The sequence below is a fragment of the Anabrus simplex genome, chromosome 2 (genome assembly GCF_040414725.1).
Source record: "Anabrus simplex isolate iqAnaSimp1 chromosome 2, ASM4041472v1, whole genome shotgun sequence".
NCBI classification, from domain to species: domain Eukaryota; kingdom Metazoa; phylum Arthropoda; class Insecta; order Orthoptera; family Tettigoniidae; genus Anabrus; species Anabrus simplex.
Window position 1 is genome coordinate 291456845 of NC_090266.1, and position 20964 is coordinate 291477808.

At 35.8% G+C, this 20964-nt stretch overlaps 1 protein-coding gene across 3 annotated transcripts in view; it reads left to right on the top strand.

Annotated features, from left to right (window-relative positions):
• LOC136862781 (zinc finger protein ZFP2) overlaps positions 1 to 20964 on the top strand; it is an 88774-nt gene that overhangs the window by 39751 nt on the left and 28059 nt on the right. For all 3 annotated transcript variants that reach the window (XM_067139036.2, XM_067139034.2, XM_067139037.2), the window contains one exon: positions 10629 to 11054. In XM_067139036.2, coding sequence (XP_066995137.2) covers positions 10660 to 11054 — 395 coding nt within the window. In that variant the 5' untranslated portion in view covers positions 10629 to 10659. The remainder of the gene's footprint in view (positions 1 to 10628; positions 11055 to 20964) is intronic.

Here is a 20964-nt window from a genome sequence, read left to right on the forward strand (position 1 = left end):
ATATAAATGATATGAGTAAAGGAGTGGAATCGGAGGTAAGGCTTTTTGCGGATGATGTTATTCTGTACAGAGTAATAAATAAGTTACAAGATTGTGAGCAACTGCAAAAGTGGTATGTTGCAAGTAAATATTCTCATATTTGAGCCCGTATTGAAATTCAATATGAATGTTAAAATACAAGTGTTTATTTGTAAGTTCACCTATTCAATATGTAAAATACATTTATAATTAGGACTTCATCCTTGTTGTAAATTCTGTATTTGGTACATGTTTTGCCCGTCTACCAGGCGTCATCAGCCATAATAATGTCTCAAGGTTAGTTCAAGATCCTGACTTGAATCTTTATGAGTTATTTGTACTTAATTACGATCTTAAAACTAATTTACAAAAAGTTACATTGCAATTGAAGATCAGTTATTACACAGTATATAAAATAACAGCTTGGCTGTGAACAAGAAAATTGACAGTTCTGCACACTTTCAATTAGATTAATTACAATTACATTCTTGAATTCTTGTAAAAATAGAATGTCTAAAACTCAATAGTGTCGTTCAGACTTGAAATGGTGAATGAAGGCAATTTTGTTGTAAAAAATGTTAAAGTTTATGGTGAGAAATCTGGCTAAAAGCTTTGTGCATTTCCTGAACTTGTAAAATTCTTAACAGTACATGTTGATATGTCCCTTTGACTACTGCTAGGTTGCCTGGTGGTGTTTACTGCAGCTGGCATAAATAGCAACAATTAATTCAACATCTAAGGTTAAAAATTGATTGTTCCTTTTTACCGACGCTCTGGTATAAACTACCAGCCTCAAACTCTACAATGCCAACGGATTACTTTCAAGTCTTTAAATAGTAAACATCATCAGTATGACATAGTTGATAATGTCAACAATTAATTTATTGGAAACAAACTACAAAATCTTGTGATGATCATGGCTACAAATAATTAAATAAGTAGTACGTAATGGGAAGATGAAGGCCTGTAAGACTTTTAAGAATTTTACAAGTTCAGGAAATGCATGAAGCTTTTGGCCAGATTTCTCGCTCTAAACTTTAAAATGTTTTACAACAAAATTGCCTTCATTCACCATTTCAAGTCTGAACGACACTATTGAGTTTTAGACATTCAATGTTTAAAAGAATTCAAGAATTTTATTGTAATTAATATAATTGAAAATGTACAGATCTGTCAATTTTCTTGTTCACAGCCAAGCTGTTATTTTATATACTGTGTAATAACTGATCTTCAATTACAATGTAATTTTTTTGTAAATTAGTTTTAAGATCGTAATTAAGTACAAATCTATATATATAAAGTAGCTTGTCCTGACTGACTGACTGACTGACTGACTGACTGACTGACTGACTGACTGACTGATTCATCATCGCCGAGCCAAAACTACTGGACATAACGAAATGAAATTTTGGGGATATATTCATATTAAGATGTAGGTGCTCGCTAAGAGAGGATTTTTGGATATTCCGTCGCTAAGGGGGTGAAAACGGGGGTGAAATTTTAAAATGAGTGTGTCTATATCTCAAAACTTTAAAAGTTTACAGATGTGAAAATTGGTATTTAGAATCTTCCTTAAAAATAAGGAGACACGTATTTTTTTGTTTTCAGAAAATCCCAATAGAAGGGGTGAAAAAGGGTGAAAAAGGGGCTGAATGCCTTTAATCAGGATACCGGTACTTATATCTCAGAAACTGAAGATATTACAGAACTCAAAATTGGTACTTTTGATCTCTTTCAAAAATAAAGAAACACATATTTTTTTGTTTTTGGAAAATCCAATTAATGCGAGGATGAAAAGGGGGGTGAATTTTTAAAATGAGTGCATCTATATCTCAAACGTTTTAAAGTTTAGAGATGTAAAAATTGGTATTTAGAATCTGCATTAATAATAAAGGAACATGTATTTTTTTGTTTTCGGAAAATCCCAATAAGAGGGGAGAAAAGGGGTGAAAAAGGGGTAGAATGCCTTTAAAGAGAATACTTATATCTTAGAAACTGAAGATATTACAGACCTGAAAATTGGTGTTTGGGATCTCCTTTAAAAATAAAGAAACACATATTTTTTTGTTTTTAGATAATCCAATTAATGGTGGGGGTAAAAGGGGGATGATTTTTTAATATGAGTGTATCTATACCTCAAAACTTTTAAAGTTTATAGATGTAAACATTGGTATTTAGAATGTCCTTTAAAATAAAGAAGCACGTATTTTTTGTTTTTGGAAAATCCAATTAATCGGAGGGTGAAAAGGGGGTGAATTTTTAAAATGAGTGAATCTATATCTCCAAACTTTTAAAGTTTGCAGATGTAAAAATTGGTATTTAGAATCTTCATTAAAAATAAAGAAACACGTATTTTTTGTTTTCGGAAAATCGCAATAGGAGGAGTGAAAAGGGGTGAAAAAGCGGTTGAATGCCTTTAATGAGGCTACTTATATCTCAGAAACTGAAGATATTACAGACCTGAAAATTGGTGTTTGGGATCTCTTTTAAAAATAAAGAAACACGTATTTTTTGTTTTTGGAAAATCCAATTAATGGGGGGTGAAAAGGGGGTGATTTTTTAAAATGAGTGTATCTATATCTCAAAATTTTATAGTTTATAGACGTAAAAATTGGTATTTAGAATCTCCTTTAAAAATAAAGAAACATGTATTCTTTTGTTTTCGGAAAATCCCAATAGGAAGGGTGTAAAAGGGTGAAAAATGGGTTGAATGCCTTTAATAAGGATACATATATCTCAGAAACGAAAGATATTACAGAACTGAAAATTTGTGTATGGGATCTCCTTTAAAAATAAAGAAACACGTATTTTTTAGTTTTTGGAAAATCCAATTAATGGCGGTTAAACAGGAGTGACAAAATGGGGTGAATTTTTTGAAAGACTTTATCTACAGAATATCTTGGAAACGTAAAATGTTACAGACGTAAAAAGTGGGTGTTTGGAATCTCCTGTAAATGTAAAGAAACATAGGTGATTTGTTTTGGGAAACTCCACTTAAGGGGAACTCAAAAGGGGTGAAATTTTAAAATGAGAATTTTTACAGTATATCTCAAAAAACTTAACATGTTACAGAAGTGAAAAATGGTATTTTTTATCTCTATTAAACATAAAGAAACGTGTATTTTTAGTTTTCGGAAATACCACTTGGGCGGGGGGGGTGTGTGTGTGTGTGTGTGTAAAAGTGACTGAAAATGGTGTTGAATTCTTTTAATTAAGCTACTGATATCTCAAATATGAAGATGTTACAGACGTGAAATTTGATATTTGGAATCTGCTTTAAAAGTAAAGAAACACGTATTGTCGGAAAATCTAATGAAAGGGAGGGGGGTGAAAGAATTGAAAAATTAATTGAAATTCACTTGGGGGGGGGGGGGAGTAGTATGAAATGAAGTGCAAAAAGAAAATTATTTTTATGGGGATACTTATATCTCAAAGCTGAAGGTAATAGACGTGAACATTGGTGTTTGGAATCTCCCTTAAACATAAAGAAACAAGCCTTCTTTTAATTTTTCTTGGGGTGGGGGAGGTGGCGGTAAATAAACTTAACGGCGGTGGGGTGTAGAAGGAGGTGAGACCAATTGATTTTACTGCTATTAATGTACTTATAAGGATCCTAAGTTGCTCAGGCGCAAGCGTGCCGGCCTCTCACAGCTGGGTTCCGTGGTTCAAATCCCGTTCACTCCATGTGTCATTCGTGCTGGACAAAACGGAGGCGGGACAGGTTTTTCTCCGGATACTCCGGTTTTCCCTGTCATCAGCCATTCCAGCAACACATAATAATAATAATAATAATAATAATAATAATAATAATAATAATAATAATAATAATAATAATGTTCCGGACCATCGTCAAATGTGCGGACTGCGCTGGAAACGGCTCCTGGACGGGTAATGACTAAGAATGCAGCCCGGCCGCGGGTTAGTGCCGCCAAGGCACCCAATACGACACCACACCGGATCTCCTAAAGGATTTTATCCATATTAAAAATGATTATAGGAGAAGATGGCACAGATTTACGGACCCAACTGACCGGCAGGAATACCTGAGCCTAACCCGGGAAGTACGAAATCGATTGCTGAAAAGGAAGATTGAAAAATGGGAGGTAACATGCCGTAAAATAATAGAAAACGAGTCAGATCGGGAATTATATTGGATTCTCGCAGAAAACGAGTCAGATCGCGAATTTCGGAGGATTATATATCTAAAACAAGAAGCATTCAATTATAAATTTCAGTATAATACCGTAGCGAAGCACGGGTATCTTGCTAGTCTATATATATAAAGTAGCTTGTCCTGACTGACTGACTGACTGACTGACTGATTCATCATCGCCGAGCCAAAACTACTGGACATAAAGAAATGAAATGTGGGGGATATATTCATATTAAGATGTAGGTGCTCGCTAAGAGAGGGTTTTTGGATATTCCGTCGCTAAGGGGGTGAAAAGGGGGGTGAAATTTTAAAATGAGTGTGTTTATATCTCAGAACTTTAAAAGTTTAGAGATGTGAGAATTGGTATGTAGAATCTTCTTTAAAAATAAGGAAACACGTATTTTTTTGTTTTCAGACAATCCCAATAGGAGGGGTGAAAAAGGGTGAAAAAGGGGTTGAATGCCTAATCAGGATACCGGTGCTTATATCTCAGAAACTGAAGATATTACAGACTTAAAAATTGGTACTCTTGATCTCTTTTAAAAATAAAGAAACACATATTTTTTTTGTTTTTGGAAAATCCCAATAGGAAGGGTGTAAAAGGGTGAATAATGGGTTGAATGCCTTTAATGAGGCTACTTATATTTCAGAACCTGAAGATATTGCAGACCTGAAAATTGGTGTTTGGGATCTCCTTTAAAAAGAAACACGTATGTTTTTGTTTTTGGAAAATCCAGTTAATTGGTTGGGGGTTGAAAAGGGGGTGATTTTTTAAAATTAGTGTATCCATATCTCAAAACTTTTAAAGTTTATAGATGTAAAAATTGGTATTTAGAATCTCCTTTAAAAATAAAGAAACACGTATTCTTTTGTTTTCGGAAAATACCAATAGGAAGGATGTAAAAGGGTGAATAATGGGTTGAATGCCTTTAACGAGGCTACTTATATTTCAGAACCTGAAGATATTACAGACCTTGAAATTGATATTTGGGATCTACTTTAAAAGTAAAGAAACACGTATTTTTTCGTTTTTAGAAAATCCAAATATTGGGGGGTGAAAAGGGGGGTGAATTTTTTAGAATGAGTGTGTCTACATCTTAAAACCTTAAAATTTACAGATGTAAAAATTGGTAGTTAGAATCTCCTCTAAAAATAAAGGAACACGTCTTTTTTTGTTTCCTTAAATCCCAATAGGGGGGGTGTAAAAGGGTGAAAAATGGGTTGAATGCCTTTAATGAGGATACATATATCTCAGAAACGAAAGATATTACAGAACTGAAAATTTGTACATGGGATCTCCTTTAAAAATAAAGAAACACGTATTTTTTAGTTTTCGGAAAATCCAATAATTGGCGGTTAAACAGGAGTGACAAATTAGGGTGAATTTTTTGAAAAACTATATCTACAGAATATCTTGGAAACGTAAAATGTTACAGACGTAAAAAGTGGGTGTTTGGAATCTCCTGTAAATGTAAAGAAACATAGGCGATTTGTTTTTGGAAACTCCACTTAAGGGGAACTCCAAAGGGGTGAAATTTTAAAATGAGAATTTTTACAGTATATCTAAAAAACTTAACATGTTACAGAAGTGAAAAATGGTATTTTATCTCTATTAAACATAAAGAAACGTGTATTTTTAGTTTTCGGAAATATCACTTGGGTGGAGTGGGGGCGTAAAAGTAACTGAAAATGGTGTTGAATTCTTTTAATTAGGCTACTGATATATCAAAAATGAAGATGTTACAGACGTGAAATTTGATACTTTCAATCTGCTTTAAAAGTAAAGAAACACGTATTCTCTTAAAATCCAATGAAGCGGGGGGTGGGGGCGAAAGAATTGAAAAATTAATTGGCTTAATTGTATGAAAATACATACATCTAATAAAAACTAAGGTTGTTACAGACGTGAAAATTCGTATTTGGATCTCCTTTAAAAACAAAGAAAAACGCGTTTTGGGCGGGAAACCATCTTGGCGGGCGGGAGAGTAAAGGAGTTGAATTCCTTTCATGAGGACACATAAATCAAAAACTGAAGAAGTTAGAGTCATGATAATTGGTATTTAGAAAATCCTTTACTATTAAAGAAACAAGTATTTTTTGCGGGAAAGTTCACTTAGGGGGGGGGGGGGGGTGAGTAGTGTGAAATGAAGTGAAAAAAGTAAATTACTTTTATGGGGATACTTATATCTCAAAACTGAAGGTATTAGACGTGAACATTGGTGTTTGGAATCTCCCTTAAACATAAAGAAACAAGCCTTCTTTTAATTTTTTTTGGGGGGGGGCGGTAAATCAACTTAACGGCGGTGGGGTGTAGAAGGAGGTGAGACCAATTGATTTTACTGTTATTAATGTACTTATAAGGATCCTCCGTTGCTCAGGCGGCAGCGCACCGGCCTCTCACAGCTGGGTTCCGTGGTTCAATTCCCGGTCACTGCATGTGACATTCGTGCTGGACAAAACGGAGGCGGGACAGGCTTTCCTCCGGTTACTCCGGTTTTCCCTGTCATCAGCCATTCCAGCAACACATAATAATAATAATAATAATAATAATAATAATAATAATAATAATAATAAAAATAATAATAATAATAATAATAATAATAATAATAATGTTCCGGACCGTCGTCAAATGTGCGGGCCGCACTGGTAACGGCTCCTGGACGGGTAATGACTAAGAATGCAGTCCGGCCGCGGGTTCAGTGCCACCATGGCACCCAATATGACACCACGCCGGATCTCCTGAAGGATTTTATCCAGATAAAAAATGATTAAAGGAAAAGATGGCAAAGATTTACTGACCCAACCGACCAGGAGGAATACCTGAGCCTAGCCCGGGAAGTACGAAATCGATTGCTGGAAAGGAAGATTGCAATATGGGAGGAAACGTGCTGTAAAAGAATAGAAAACGAGTCAGATCGGGAATTTTGGTGGATTCTCACAGAAAACGAGTCAGATCGCGAATTTCGGCGGATTATGTATCTAAAACAATAAGCATTTAATTATAAACTTCAGTATAATACCGTAGCGAAGCACGGGTATCTTGCTAGTAACTTATAAAGATTCAAGTCAGGATCCTGAACTAACCTTGAGACATTATTATGGCTGATGATGCCTGGTAGATGGGCGAAACATGTACCAAATATAGAATTTATAACAAGGATGAAGTCCTATTATAAATGTATTTTATGTATTGAATAGGTGAACATACAAATAAACACTTGTATTTTAACATTTAAGTGGTATGTTCCGAGCTGTCAGTGGAGAGATGGCGTGGAATGACATCAGTAGATGAATAAGTTTGAGTAGTGTCTTTAGAAGTAGGAAAGATCACAATATGAAGATAAAGCTGGAATTCAAGAGGAAAAATTGGGGCAAATATTTGTTTATGGGAAGGGGAGTTAGGGATTCAAATCACTTACCAAGGGAGATGTTCAGTAAATTTCCAAATTCTTTGCAATCATTTAAGAAAAGTCTAGGAAAAGAACAGATGGGGAATCTGCCACCTGGGCGACCGCCCTAAATGCAGATGAGTAGTGATTGATTTGATTTGATATCATTTAATTGTTTAAAGAACTGTGTAACTTGAGTTTGTTTGAGACTTTACATGAATGAAGACTGATTTACAAAATCTCAGGAAGTGAAATAAAGTTGCTTGCCTCCCTCAGAACTTAATTTACCTGTTAAAATACAGTATTATGTAATTATTGTTAATGACAATGAATGATAACTTCACTACAGTCTATATGGTAAACAAGCTACTGTACTTCATAGCTTTTTTTTTAAAGCTGTTAGTTAATTGATACTCTCGTTTAGCTTGTTAATTTAGCTTTGTTCCCTTTAACAAACTCCCAGGATGCTGTAATAGTCTGGGTTATCTCCAAACCAAGAGTGTGATTATTCGTGTAGTGTAACTTATTCTGTGAGTAGCTAGAGCATCCCAAATTTTTGGGTTTTCTGTAAAGATCAAAGCAACTGATTAAAATGAACAAAACAACTTCACTCATCCTTCTTGCAACTATGTAACAAACTATTAAATGAGCAGTCTCACCAGAGCTGCTCCTGTAATCTAAATTAAATAACTTTTTCTTCATTCTTTGTAGAATTAACTTATGACAAATCTTAAATAAATGGGAAATACATCGTGTATGAGCCTTTCAATTGGCTCTATGTAAATTCAGTTTCTTGAAACAACCTATAATTCCACAGATTTCTGGAAACTTATGTCCTAACTTGTGCACTGGTTATGGACTGATGTGGAAAACAATGGTGGAATACTTATGATGGCACAATAAGGTGTAGCTTACCAGTGACTTCTGTAATCTTATTTCTGCAAGAATTGTAAGATTACTGAACAATATTCTTTTTAAGGAAAAAATAATTACCTTAAATTGTTTACATATCTGTTAAAAACTAATCGTTATGGCATTGCAGCATATTTAATAAGAGCACGACTGTCTGAAATATTGAAATAGTGATTTTATTTCATGATATTCCTGTGCCAACAATGAATTTATTCAATCTAGGTAATGTGACCTCAGTTCTCGTAGCACCTGTCATCCTTTTTATCAAGCAAATGCCAAAACACATTTAGAAATTTACTGAACAGATATGTGAGGTGTTAATATCTCTAACCAGACAAATTTTCTTTAGCTTAATATTTGAGATGTTTTTAAGCCAGTATGTAAAGTAGAACATAGGCCATGACCATTTGAGGAAGAGAATGTAACACTGTTCCAAAATCCTGAGCAGAGAAGGAAGTCATGGAAGTCATAAAAAAGAAAAAACAAGAAAAGGGAGAGGAAATGTACTGTATGTATTGGAAGGAAGGCACTTTGAGAACTTCTTTACTGAATGAGTTGGCCCTGTGGTTAAAGTCTCGCAGCTGTGAGCTTGTATTCAGGAGATAGTGGGTTCGAATCCCACTGTCGGCAGTGCTGAAGATGGTTTTCCTTGGTTTCTCATTTTCACACCAGGCAAATGTTGGGGCTGTACCTTAGTTAAGTCCATGGCCGTTTGCTTCCCACTCTTAGCCCTTTCCTATCCCATCGTTGGCATAAAGCCTATCTCTGTCGGTGCAACGTAAAGTGGATTGTTATATTGAAAAAACATCATCTTGTATTATGCCATGGTCTTCCTGGACATCTGTTCCATGTAGACGTTTGTTGTCTGTTTATGGTATTGTCCTGTAAATATTTGGTATTGCCCTGTAAACTTCATCCTGATTGTGTAGCTAGCTCAGTGAATTCTAATTTCTATAGGTTGCCTGGTAGGGAGAGTGAATTTCATGTTTGGATCTCCATTTTGTGGTCTGACATATGGGCCAAAATTGTTTTTGGATACCGTACTTTTATTTTCAAAACTTGAAGCTGGTGGTATTTCTTTCTTCGTTATTCTCTATGTTCCTGCTTTGTATAGGCAACAGGCCTAAAGTATGTCATAAATTGTAGGTTTTGACTTTCTTTTAAAATACTTTGAGTTTAATGAAGTGGTTAGGGAATGAAATATCTTATTAACGTTCATAGTTCTTACTCCATTTGCATTTGATTTGAGATTTCAGAATATTTGTATTCTTTTAACTTTTAGGTATTTATGTTTGTGCATTTTTGGAGGTTCGATTTGGTTTACCTGTTAGCAATTTTATTTCTGTGATCTTCTATTAACTATTTAAAAATTTGAGTTTTTAGGTACAGATGTGCAGATATATAATGGAGAATATTTTTAAATTTGAAAATACACTAACTTATATGGATTTCGTACAATGCTAAAAATAGCTTGATTAAAGATCGTACCTCCGAGCAAGTTGACCATGCCGTTGGGGGCGCGTAGCTGTGAGCTTGCATTTGGGAGATAGTGAGTTTGAATCCCACTGTCGGCAGCCTTGAGATGGTTTTCCGTGGTTTCCCATTTTCACAACCTTAATTAAGGCAACGGCCGCTACCTTCCCAATCCTAGCCCTTTCCCATCCTTCCATCATTGAAAACCTTCGATGTCAAACAAGTATCAAAAATAAAAGACCATCAAAAGTAATAACATTTTTAATAATTTGCATTGATATTGACTGTTGACTGTCTGTTGCCTGGTAGGAATTGTAAGAGGGGTATGAGGTATGTCTTTCACTTGGTCTCCCAAATTATGAAATACTTCAGAACAGCTTATTAAGTGCGAGAAAGGAAGCAAGATTATATATTGGCTTTCTTAAAGAAATCATTGCCTTTACACCTGACGAAAATTGATATTTTCTATTAAAGTTCATGGATGCTTTATATTGCCATTTCCATTGCTGAGTTCTGAAATATATTGTGAATGCATTTCAATGCTGTTTTGTATAGATTCTAGGAAAATTATAGTTGGATTGTCAAAGACAATATAATTTTTCTGAAGTATTAAATTTTGTTTGCTGTTAATACTTAGTGATTATTTTTTTAAAATTTGTCTAAGAGTCATACTTGCATTTTAGGTATTTGGAAGCAATGAAATGACGGAACAAAATGGATTGTTCCGGTGATCCTGAAGATGATTCAGAATTTGATCGAGTCACACAAATATTACCAGAATGTTTTGTGAGTGTTAAACTTGAATCAAATGAGGACAATAGTGAAAAACTCAGTGATCCCTCTACTTGTCATACTGCAAGTAATAGCCACCTTGTAAAGTATAGCGGTACAGAAAGTTCAAAAACATCAGTAATGCAGAATTTGCAGCAACATTCTGTCACTTCAGCTCAAGGAGTTTCTTCTGCACATTGCTTCCGGCACCACCATGGTTCGAGTATGCCTGAGCTACCCCCATGGCTCTCTCACTGTTACACATCTCAGATAAACCCCGAGTGCTCACAGTCGTCTTACCTGACTCAAGATGGGTCTCTGACACACCAAGGAGAAAGGTGTAGTATTTCCTTGCACATTGCACGCGTGTTTATATGTTTGTGTGTGTGCCTGATTTTTAAAAAAATCAACTTGAAGGATATGTTGTTTATTGTACCCTACAACCAACAACAAATTCAAAAATGGTATGACTTGGTGAAACATACTCCACTTGGAACCTAATAAAAACTGTAATGAATTGTGCTGGTTATGTTAATTTATGGCAAGGTATAACTACCGTATGACTGGCTCCAGTCTGAAAGAGGATAAACTTTGTTAATCATACCTGAAGAAAGTACAAGTGTAGTTAGGAGAGGAGTGTCTTGGTTGAATATTGGGGATCAGCCCATTTTCTCCCTTTTACGACACTTTCTTAAGTTCGAAATCCAGGTCAACATTTGGATGGCCCTCATGCTTGACATGAACAAAACTAGTGCTGCAAAAATCCTTAGTTTGAACCTGCATATAGTACAGGGGTATTTACTCAGTACTGATGGGATGTTTTTTGAGTCGTGATATTGAATTAATGTTCTAATTTTTGTACTGTGTGTTAGATAAAGAATTTTATTTATACAGTGGCTGTGGGTTTACATTCGGCTTTGTATATGTATACACTAACTGTTATACCTGTCCCCATCATTGGCGAGATGTTCACTTAGTATGTGTATGATTACATTTTTGTTGACTATTTATTGAGCATTCTTCACAGAATTGGGACTTTGAATAATGGTTTAATGTATTCATAATTTGAAGTTTCATTTCTGTTGGTAGTGTAACTTTTATATTAACATGTTCCCTGCTATTGTTGCAATGTTGGCATTAAGTGTGTGTGAGTCACGAATTACCGATGTCTTGTATTGTACTTCGCTGGTGTACCACCATGAGGCAGGTGTGACACATGCTAAGGAAGTAGTTCTGCAGGATGCCGGTGGATGATGAAAATATATTATTTCGAAATAATGAGACTGGTAGCTGTAAGACATGTTGAGTTCTTGCATTCCTCAGTAGGGCATTCCATTAGCATTCAGTTTAGCGGCAATAATAATTCAAGTCCACGAGTTATCCATGCCTCACGTAGAACAGTACAGTGCGTAACATCTGTTTCTATATGTTGGTAAAAGTAGATTTATTAAAAAACCAAACCAAACCCCATGGCACTACAGCCCTTGAAGAGCCTTGGCCTACCAAGTGACCGCTGCTCAGCCTGAAGGCCTGCAGATTACGAGGTGTCATGTGGTCAGCACGACAAATCCTCTTGGCCTTTATTCTTGGCTTTTGAGACCGGGGTCGCTATCTCACCGTCAGATCTCCTCAATTCTAATCACGTAGGCTGAGTGGACCTCGAACCAGCCCTGAGGTCCAGGTAAAAATCTCTGACCTGGCTGGGAATCAAACCCAGGGCCTCCGGGTAAGAGGCAGGCATGTTAAAAAGGTAGACTTATAGGAGTATAAATTCACATTTAGACAAACAATAAATGAACCTATACTGCTGTGCAAAACTTAAGGACAAGATAGATAAAGCAACGTAACATATCTACTACTTGGTAGAAATGAATGAAAGTGCGGTAACATGTTGCCAGAGGTCTCCCACATGTGCATAGAAGCCTGGTGTGAGGTCAGCGCGACTATAGCGCCAAATGGTCTGGCCCCTAAAAACGAGGCAGTTGAAGGAATTGGACAAGACAGTGTGAGTCAGTCAGCAAGCTATTACGGTGCACTGTGGTGGTGGTATTCATTACAACATGGCCCATAGAAAACATTTGGATGACTTCACATGGGGAAGAATCATCGGGAAACTGGAAGAAGGAAGAAGGGCGAAGTGCGACAAGTGTAGCCCAGGAGTTTGGTATTGCTCACAGCATTATTTCACATGCATGGAGGGCATTCCAAACCATAGGCACTGCTGCCCAAAGGAGGGAAAGGGGTCGACCATGGTCACCCACAGTAGCAGATGACTGCTACATTGTGCAACAGGCAAGAAGAGACTCAATGTCAAACAGCGGGTCCATTGCAACCACATTTAACAGGACTGCAAGGCACCAGTCTCATGCTCCACAGTGGCACGGTGACTGCGTGGGGGTGGTCTGTTTGCCCGATGACCATTATGTTGTGTTCCGTTGACACCCGCACATTGGTGGCACCGTTTGCGATGGTGCCAAGAGCATCAGGTCTAGACAGACGAGGAGTGGGGTTGCGTGCTCTTCTCAGATGAGAGCATATTCAGTCTGAGTAGTGATTCTAGATGTACCCTCATCTGGTGAGAGGTGGGAACACGTAATGCACCCAGGAACATTTTCAGACATGATCATTTTGGTGGTCCAAGCATTATGGTGTGGTGAGGCATAATTACAAGATATTAGTATCATTCCATATTGATGGTTTACACTCTACAATAGAATGAGGCATTGCATATAAAAGTAAGTAGTTTTTAATAATACTGTTCTCTATTTGAACCTAACTGGCTATATTTTTCAGTGATCTTGAAATTTCCAAAAATATTTACACTTTTGATTTCACTAATTTTTTTATTATTATACAGCAATTTGTATTTTGAGCATAGTAAGTTCAATTTCAGTATTTATGAACTTTAAAACATCCAGTGCACAGCATTCCTCACAGTATGTTATCTCGCGGTTGGTTTTCTTGTCAGCTTCTTTTGATATGTCACTTTCTCACTGAACTTGATAGCAAACTACAGATTGTCATCAGTCTTTTCAGGCTGGTCCTTCTATCTCTGACAGAGTGTGTGCACATCTCCTCCCAGGACTAATGACAGGTTCTGACTGTGGTCTAGCCAGGGTTCTCGCGACCTCCTCTTGAAACTGTAGTATTGTGTTTTTTTTTTTTTTCCCAGACGTTATGGTGTGAAGTATTCAAGCATTAACCAAGGCCTTTCCAATGATAACTTCTAGGGCTACTTTCCTGTACTATTTTAATCCTTTCCATAGACCTGAATAATATGAAGACATTTGATTTCTGAAATTAACCCCATTTATAGCTCCACTGTAATCGACGATAGTGAGAAGCTTCCTTACATGTTCACTGTCTCCATTTTTCTTTTCAGAGTCTACTAGACAGTCACTACGGCTTGGCAGTGTTAAAAGCATTAGAACAGGTCGCTTGTCAACCCACTTGATGACTCTAGTACTGTGTTGACTTATTTTACCCACCACCTCTCTTTTCTTTATTTCTTTTCAGTTTCACAATCAATGACAGTCAACATCTATCGCTATGAAGGGTCTCACACACAAATGTTTTGTTCCTTAGAAGTTCTTCTGCCAGAGGTACACTGGTGTAGAAATTATCATCACAAAGGATACAGCCTTAATTTAGAAACACTCTTAGAAGCTCTATTACAACAGAATGAGCATGACCCACTCCGTTTTCTCTCGCACTAGATTTTACTGCATAGATCTTCGTTCTAACAGTATAGCCTTCTTTTGTACAGAGTTTATACAGCTTAATTCTATATGTGTGAGCTTTGTTAGGAATGTACTTTCTGAAAACTAAACAACTTTGCCAAGGAGCCATATAGTCCAAATACTTAGCAAACGCCCTTCTGAGTGTCCGGCAGGGCATGGTCATATAGGTAGTGTAAGAGGTCTGCTTAGTGCACTTTCTCTCTTCCCAATTCGCTACCTCTTAACTCGCTTGTTGACACGTGTTCAGCTGTTGTGTGCTCATCATGTAAGCAACGATTCAGCTGACGTTGTCTACTGTCCTGTTAAACCTAATAACTAGGGCTAGGATGTTTTGGAAAAGTCGGAATTTTTTTTCTTTGTCTCTATTTTCTTGCCTGATTGGATTTGGGTGCAAGTCATGTTATTATTGTCACAATTAAGTGATTTTCATTTGACATATAAATGCATATTTTGGCTGTTTTTTGTCATAAGGTCATATTTTGAGCTATTTTCCTAGAAACGTCATATTTCGGCTTTGACGACAACTGTGGCTGTGCAAAATCATCTTCATCTTATCAAATGTGAACTAGTATCCACAAAACTGCTTCTTGGTATCATATCTGCAGTTAATACAAGTGGAATACTCTGCCTTTTCTATCAAGATTGCGCAGGAATTGTTTCCAACAGTTTGTCAGAAAGTCTGGCATTTATTAAGTCGAATTTTGGAATTATATTGAGTGCAATTACTCGTTTAGAAGCTGCTAGCTTAGAAATTCATGCAAGTATTGAAATTATGAGAAGTGTTGAACTTTCAGTACAACAATCACATGGACTTTTAAAATGTTGTGTGATCTGATAGTTATAGTGAACTTAGTACTTTATAGGTATGTATTCACAAATGTTTGATAAGTGAATCAAGGACAATAGACTATTAATAACTGCTAAACATGCTCATAACTAGGGCTAGGATGTTTAGGAAAAGTACTGCATACCAACCATGTGGGAACGTAGAATCTTTATAATGAGTGATTTACATTACACTGAGGGCCGATGACCTTCGATGTTAGGTCCCTTAAAACAACAAGCAAGCATCTCATTACACTGAAAATTAATATGAACGTAAGAATAAAGAATTTAGCTAACAAATATCTATCAGAGGAATTGCCGTTTCGATTTATACCTTATTTTAAAATGGCCATATTTTGATTAACCATTTTCGGGTCATATTTTGTAATTTTTACGTCATATTTCATCACTTTTGAGGTAATATTTGCTTGCTTATTTGGGCTATTTTTAGGTCTTAAACATCCGAGCCCTAGTAATAACTATTTTAAGGTCCACAAGCGGGATATTTTAACCCGTTAGGACGTGTGCTCAGATTTCTAGTGTACGAGTGCGCACTGGGTAAATTTTACTGAACCAGTTTATTGGTAAAACACCATGTATAAGTACAGTAGGTCTACTTCCTCTTAAATGGGATAAGAAAAAATGCTATATCTATTTGTACACTTAAGAATCTAATAATACATCATTAACAGAAAATTATATTCAACATTAATGTGAAACATAAAGCTTGGTACTGCATACCAACCATGTGGGAACGTAGAATCTTTATAATGAGTGATTTACATTACACTGATAAACAAATTCAAACCTTTTTCTGCTCCCTTGAATGAAAATAGGTGATTATTTATAATTTGACCCTGCTAAATCCAAATCTGAAAGTAGAAATGCTCTATCACCTATCGTTTTCCCTGGATTTTCATTTGTTTGTTTTTAATAAAAATTTAATTCTCTTTGTATTAATACTTCTAAATTTGAAATTATTTTTGTTTGTTTGCTCATGAAATAATATTTAAATATTGAAGAGAATAATTATGAAATATTCAAATATATATAGGACTAATTTTGACTGTTCAGTGAAGAATTTTAATTCCAAAATCAGGGGAAGAAAGTACATTTTTTCTCACATTTTCAAAATTTCTTTCTTGAACTCTTCTGTTTGTAACTGCCACCTCTTCCTCAAAGTTCCAACAGTCAGTCTGCTAACATGTTCTGTACCGATTTTCCTGCATGTCATATCTCCGTGACAGAAATATCCTGGTGAAATCTCTCGCCGCATTCGTCACTAACCGCACGTAAGTTAGCAGGGGAAGTCCAAATACGAATGTTAAAAGTGAATTTTCGAGGACATATTGCATCCCATGCACTGATAACACGTCAACAGGTTCTTAGTAAGTTCCTTGTAGTTGTCAGCTTTCACATTTTCAAGAAAATTATAGCATACTTGCCTGAAAACTAACTATGTGCATTTCTCTTTTTCTGTTAGCAATTCCACAAAGTTTTCAACATGAATGATCTCACGGATTTGCAGCCTAATAGACATGCTTTCTTTTAACTTACTATCACTGAGTTTAGGAAATTTTTTGTTCTCAAGTAATCTAAACCCTCACTGTGTTTATCCAATGTCTTAACAAAATTTTTCATCTGCCCTAACTTTATATTCAATGGTGGTAACAAAATCTTGTCTATCTCAAGTAGAGGGTGATTCTTAACACTCTTCTCTCCAGGAATTAAGTTTTTTTTTGTATGAGCCAGTCCACAATTTTGTAATGTTTATCTTTTGCCTGACTGTCCCATTTGTGAAGAATGCAACTAAATTTGGTAAACCCAGACTGCATGCCTAACAGTATACCAATCATTTTGAGGTCTCTGCATATCTGCCAACCATATTTTTTCATAATTTATCACTTTTAATATATTATCCTTATTTTCATGTGTTTTCTTCATGGACAAAGGATAGGCAAGGGGTACTGATGAGTATATATTCCCATTATGCAACAATACTACTTTTAAACAATTCTTAAATGAATCTAAAAATAGTCTCCACTTCTTTGGGTTGTGACTTCTTCCAAGTTCTTGCAGAAGGCCTTATACATCATTGCAGCAAGTTAACTTATTACTAACAGAAGAAAAAAAAGGTGTCGGTGATTGTTGGCATTTCCGGTATGACACCTTAACTCCACCTTGTAATGAATTCCACCCTTAAAGGCGAGAATCTAATAATTCCACTTGAACTTAAGAAATGTTGAGGTGTCTGATTAGATTATTTAGTTCAGACTGGGAAATAAAGTGAGGTATATTTGGATCAGGGAAATTTGGATCGGTGTTTGAATATGGGGCCCAATTTTGTCATCTGGAGAACCACTGCTTGGTTCTCTTTTCATCCACTGTCCATTCTTTAGGAGGCTTAGGAATTGGTATAAAATCATGACTCATAGGTTTCTTGGCTGAAGGAACATCAGGATATAATATGGAATGTTTTGATTTAGAACTATATCCCACTATGTTTGTTAAAAAGAAGTAACAATCCGTAGGATGATCTTTCTGTTCTGTCCATATTACAGGGTTTCTGAAGGCCATTGATTTGTGAGTGCTATTAAGTCAACCACATAAAGTTTGCAAGTAATGACAACTAATTTTATCTGTTGCCCAGCTTTTTCCCCTCATCTTCTTTACATCCAAAATACAACTCAGATGCTTTCTTTACTATAGGAGTGATAGTATTTCTCTGTGACCTCAGGGTAAATTCCCCGCAAACATTACAAAACAAGTTCGGGTTATTCACATATTCATAATTTGTAACTTATAACTAATGATGATTCCAAGGGAATCGGAACTGGTTTTCTTTTAATGAATGTTATATATAATATAAAGTGTTGAATGGTGGAACATCCCTCAATTGATTCCTGTTATATAGTCACACATTTGCGTGACATGACAAACTTATTGAGTTATAATATAGTCCTTTACAAAAACAATTATGATGAATGCTGTTATCGTTTTGTTAAAATACAACATAAACATCACTTCACTGTGCACAAGGGAGGTATATTCAGGGAAACAGGGTGGCCTAGGGAGCGGTGATAAGGGAACAGGGAACTGGAAATCAAGTGGGGATGACATAAAATTGTTAGTGTTGAACTGTAGAAGTATTGTAAAGAAAGGAATAGAATTACGTAATTTAATAGATAATATATTTACCAGATATTGTAATAGGAGTTGAATCATGGCTGAGAAATGATATAATGGATGCAGAAATTTTCTCACGGCACTGGAGTGTGTGTCTCAAATATTATTACAATATTATAAGTCCACATGTTCAATACAATACAATATGATCCACTATTTCATATGGTCAAAATTTGTTTATACATAATACATAAAAGTCAAAGGTACATGTTTCACCCTCCTTACGGGCATCATCAGCCTATATCAATCTTAAAAATAATACAAATAGAGACATTCTAATCTTATAAATTATAGGTTAAAATGTTGAAAAATGATCTTGGATTCAACTTGGGAATTGAAGAAACATCCCCGTTTGATGATTGTGTTTACACTCAAGGCCATCACAGTCTTAATGATATTATAAAAAAATGGATCCATTTTAGTTTTAAACTCTCAAAATTTCATGTCTAATCACGTTTTAATCTTCAAAACTGTTAATTCACTCTCTTTTAACATACTTTGGTGCATTATCGTTGTTTTAGATGTTATTGTATAATGTTTTACGAAATCATTTTTCAACATTTTAACCTATAATTTATAAGATTAGAATGTCTCTATTTGTATTATTTTTAAGATTGATATAGGCTGATGATGCCCGTAAGGAGGGTGAACCATGTACCTTTGACTTTTATGTATTATGTATAAATTTTTTTTGACCATATGAAACAGTGGATCATATTGTATTGTATTGAACAGGTGGACTTATAATATTGTAATAATATTTGAGACATACGTCAACTTCAATACGGAACCAAAATGAGAATAGTTACTTGTAACTGGAGTGTGTATAGTAGAGATAGGATAGGAATAGTGGGAGGGGGAGTATTCATTCTGGTGAAAGAAGAATTTGTAAGCTACGAAAAAGTTAAAGATGAGACACATGAAATTCTAGGTGTAAGGCTCATTTCTAAAGATAATAGGCAACTTGATATATTTGGAGTGTACAGACCGGGAAAGGGTAGCACTGACGCGGATTCGGAATTATTTGATAGGATAGTCGGCTGTGTGGGAAACGACATGGAAAGAAATGTGATTGTAGCAGGAGATCTGAATTTGCGAGATGTCAGTTGGGAAGGAAATGCGAACGACAGGAAGCATGACCAACAAATGGCAAATAAATATGGGAAGGACAGCTGATTCAGAAAGTGATGGAACAAACCAGAGGGAAAAATATCCTGGATGTGGTGCTGATAAAACCAGATGAGCTCTATAGGGAAACTGAAGTAATAGATGGTATTAGTGATCTTGAAGCTGTTTTTGTCGTAGTCAAAAATAAATGTGATAGAAAGGAAGGTCTTAAAAGTAGGACTGTTAGGCAGTACAATATGGCTGATAAAGCAGGCATGAGGCAGTTTCTAAAAAGTAACTATGATCGGTGGAAAACGGTAAATAAAAATGCAAACAGACTCTGGGATGGGTTTAAAGAAATTGTTGAGGAATGCAAAAACAGGTTTGTACCTTTAAGGGAGGTAAGGAATGGTAAAGACCCATCTTATTATAATAGAGAAATAAAGAGACTAAGAAGGAGGTGCGGACTGGAAAGAAATAGAGTTAGAAATGGCTGTGAAAGTACGGAGAAATTGAAGGAACTTACTAGAAAATTGAATCTAGCAAAGAAGGCAGCTAAGGATAACATGATGGCAAGCATAATTGGCAGTCATACAAATTTTAGTGAAAAATGGAAGGGTATGTATAGGTATTTTAAGGCAGAAACACGTTCCAAAAAGGACATTCCAGGAATAATTAATGAACAAGGGAAGTTTGTATGTGAGGATCTTCAAAAGGCAGAAGTATTCAGTCAGCAGTATGTAAAGATTGTTGGTTACAAGGAAAATGTTGAGATAGAGGAGGAGACTAAGGCCAGTGAAGTATTAAAATTTACATATGATAACAATGACATTTACAATAAGATACAAAAGTTGAAAACTAGAAAAGCAGCTGGAATTGATCAGATTTCTGGGGATATACTAAAGACAATGCATTGGGATATAGTACCATATCTGAAGTACTTATTTGATTATTGTTTGGTTGGAGGAGCTATACCAGATGAATGGAGAGTTGCTATTGTAGCCCCTGTGTATAAAGGAAAGGGTGATAGACATAAAGCTGAAAATTACAGGGCAGTAAGTTTGACATGCGTTGTATGTAAGCTTTGGGAAGGCATTCTTTCTGATTATATTGACATGTTTGTGAAATTAATAACTGGTTCGATAGAAGGCAATTTGGTTTTAGGAAAGGTTATTCCACTGAAGCTCAACTTGTAGGATTCCAGCAAGATATAGCAGATATCATGGATTCTGGAGGTCAAATGGACTGTATCGCGAATGACCTGTCTAAAGCATTTGATAGGGTGGATCATGGGAGACTACTGGCAAAAATGAGTGCAATTGGACTAGACAAAAGAGTGACTGAATGGGTTGCTATATTTCTAGAAAATAGATCTCAGAGAATTAGAGTA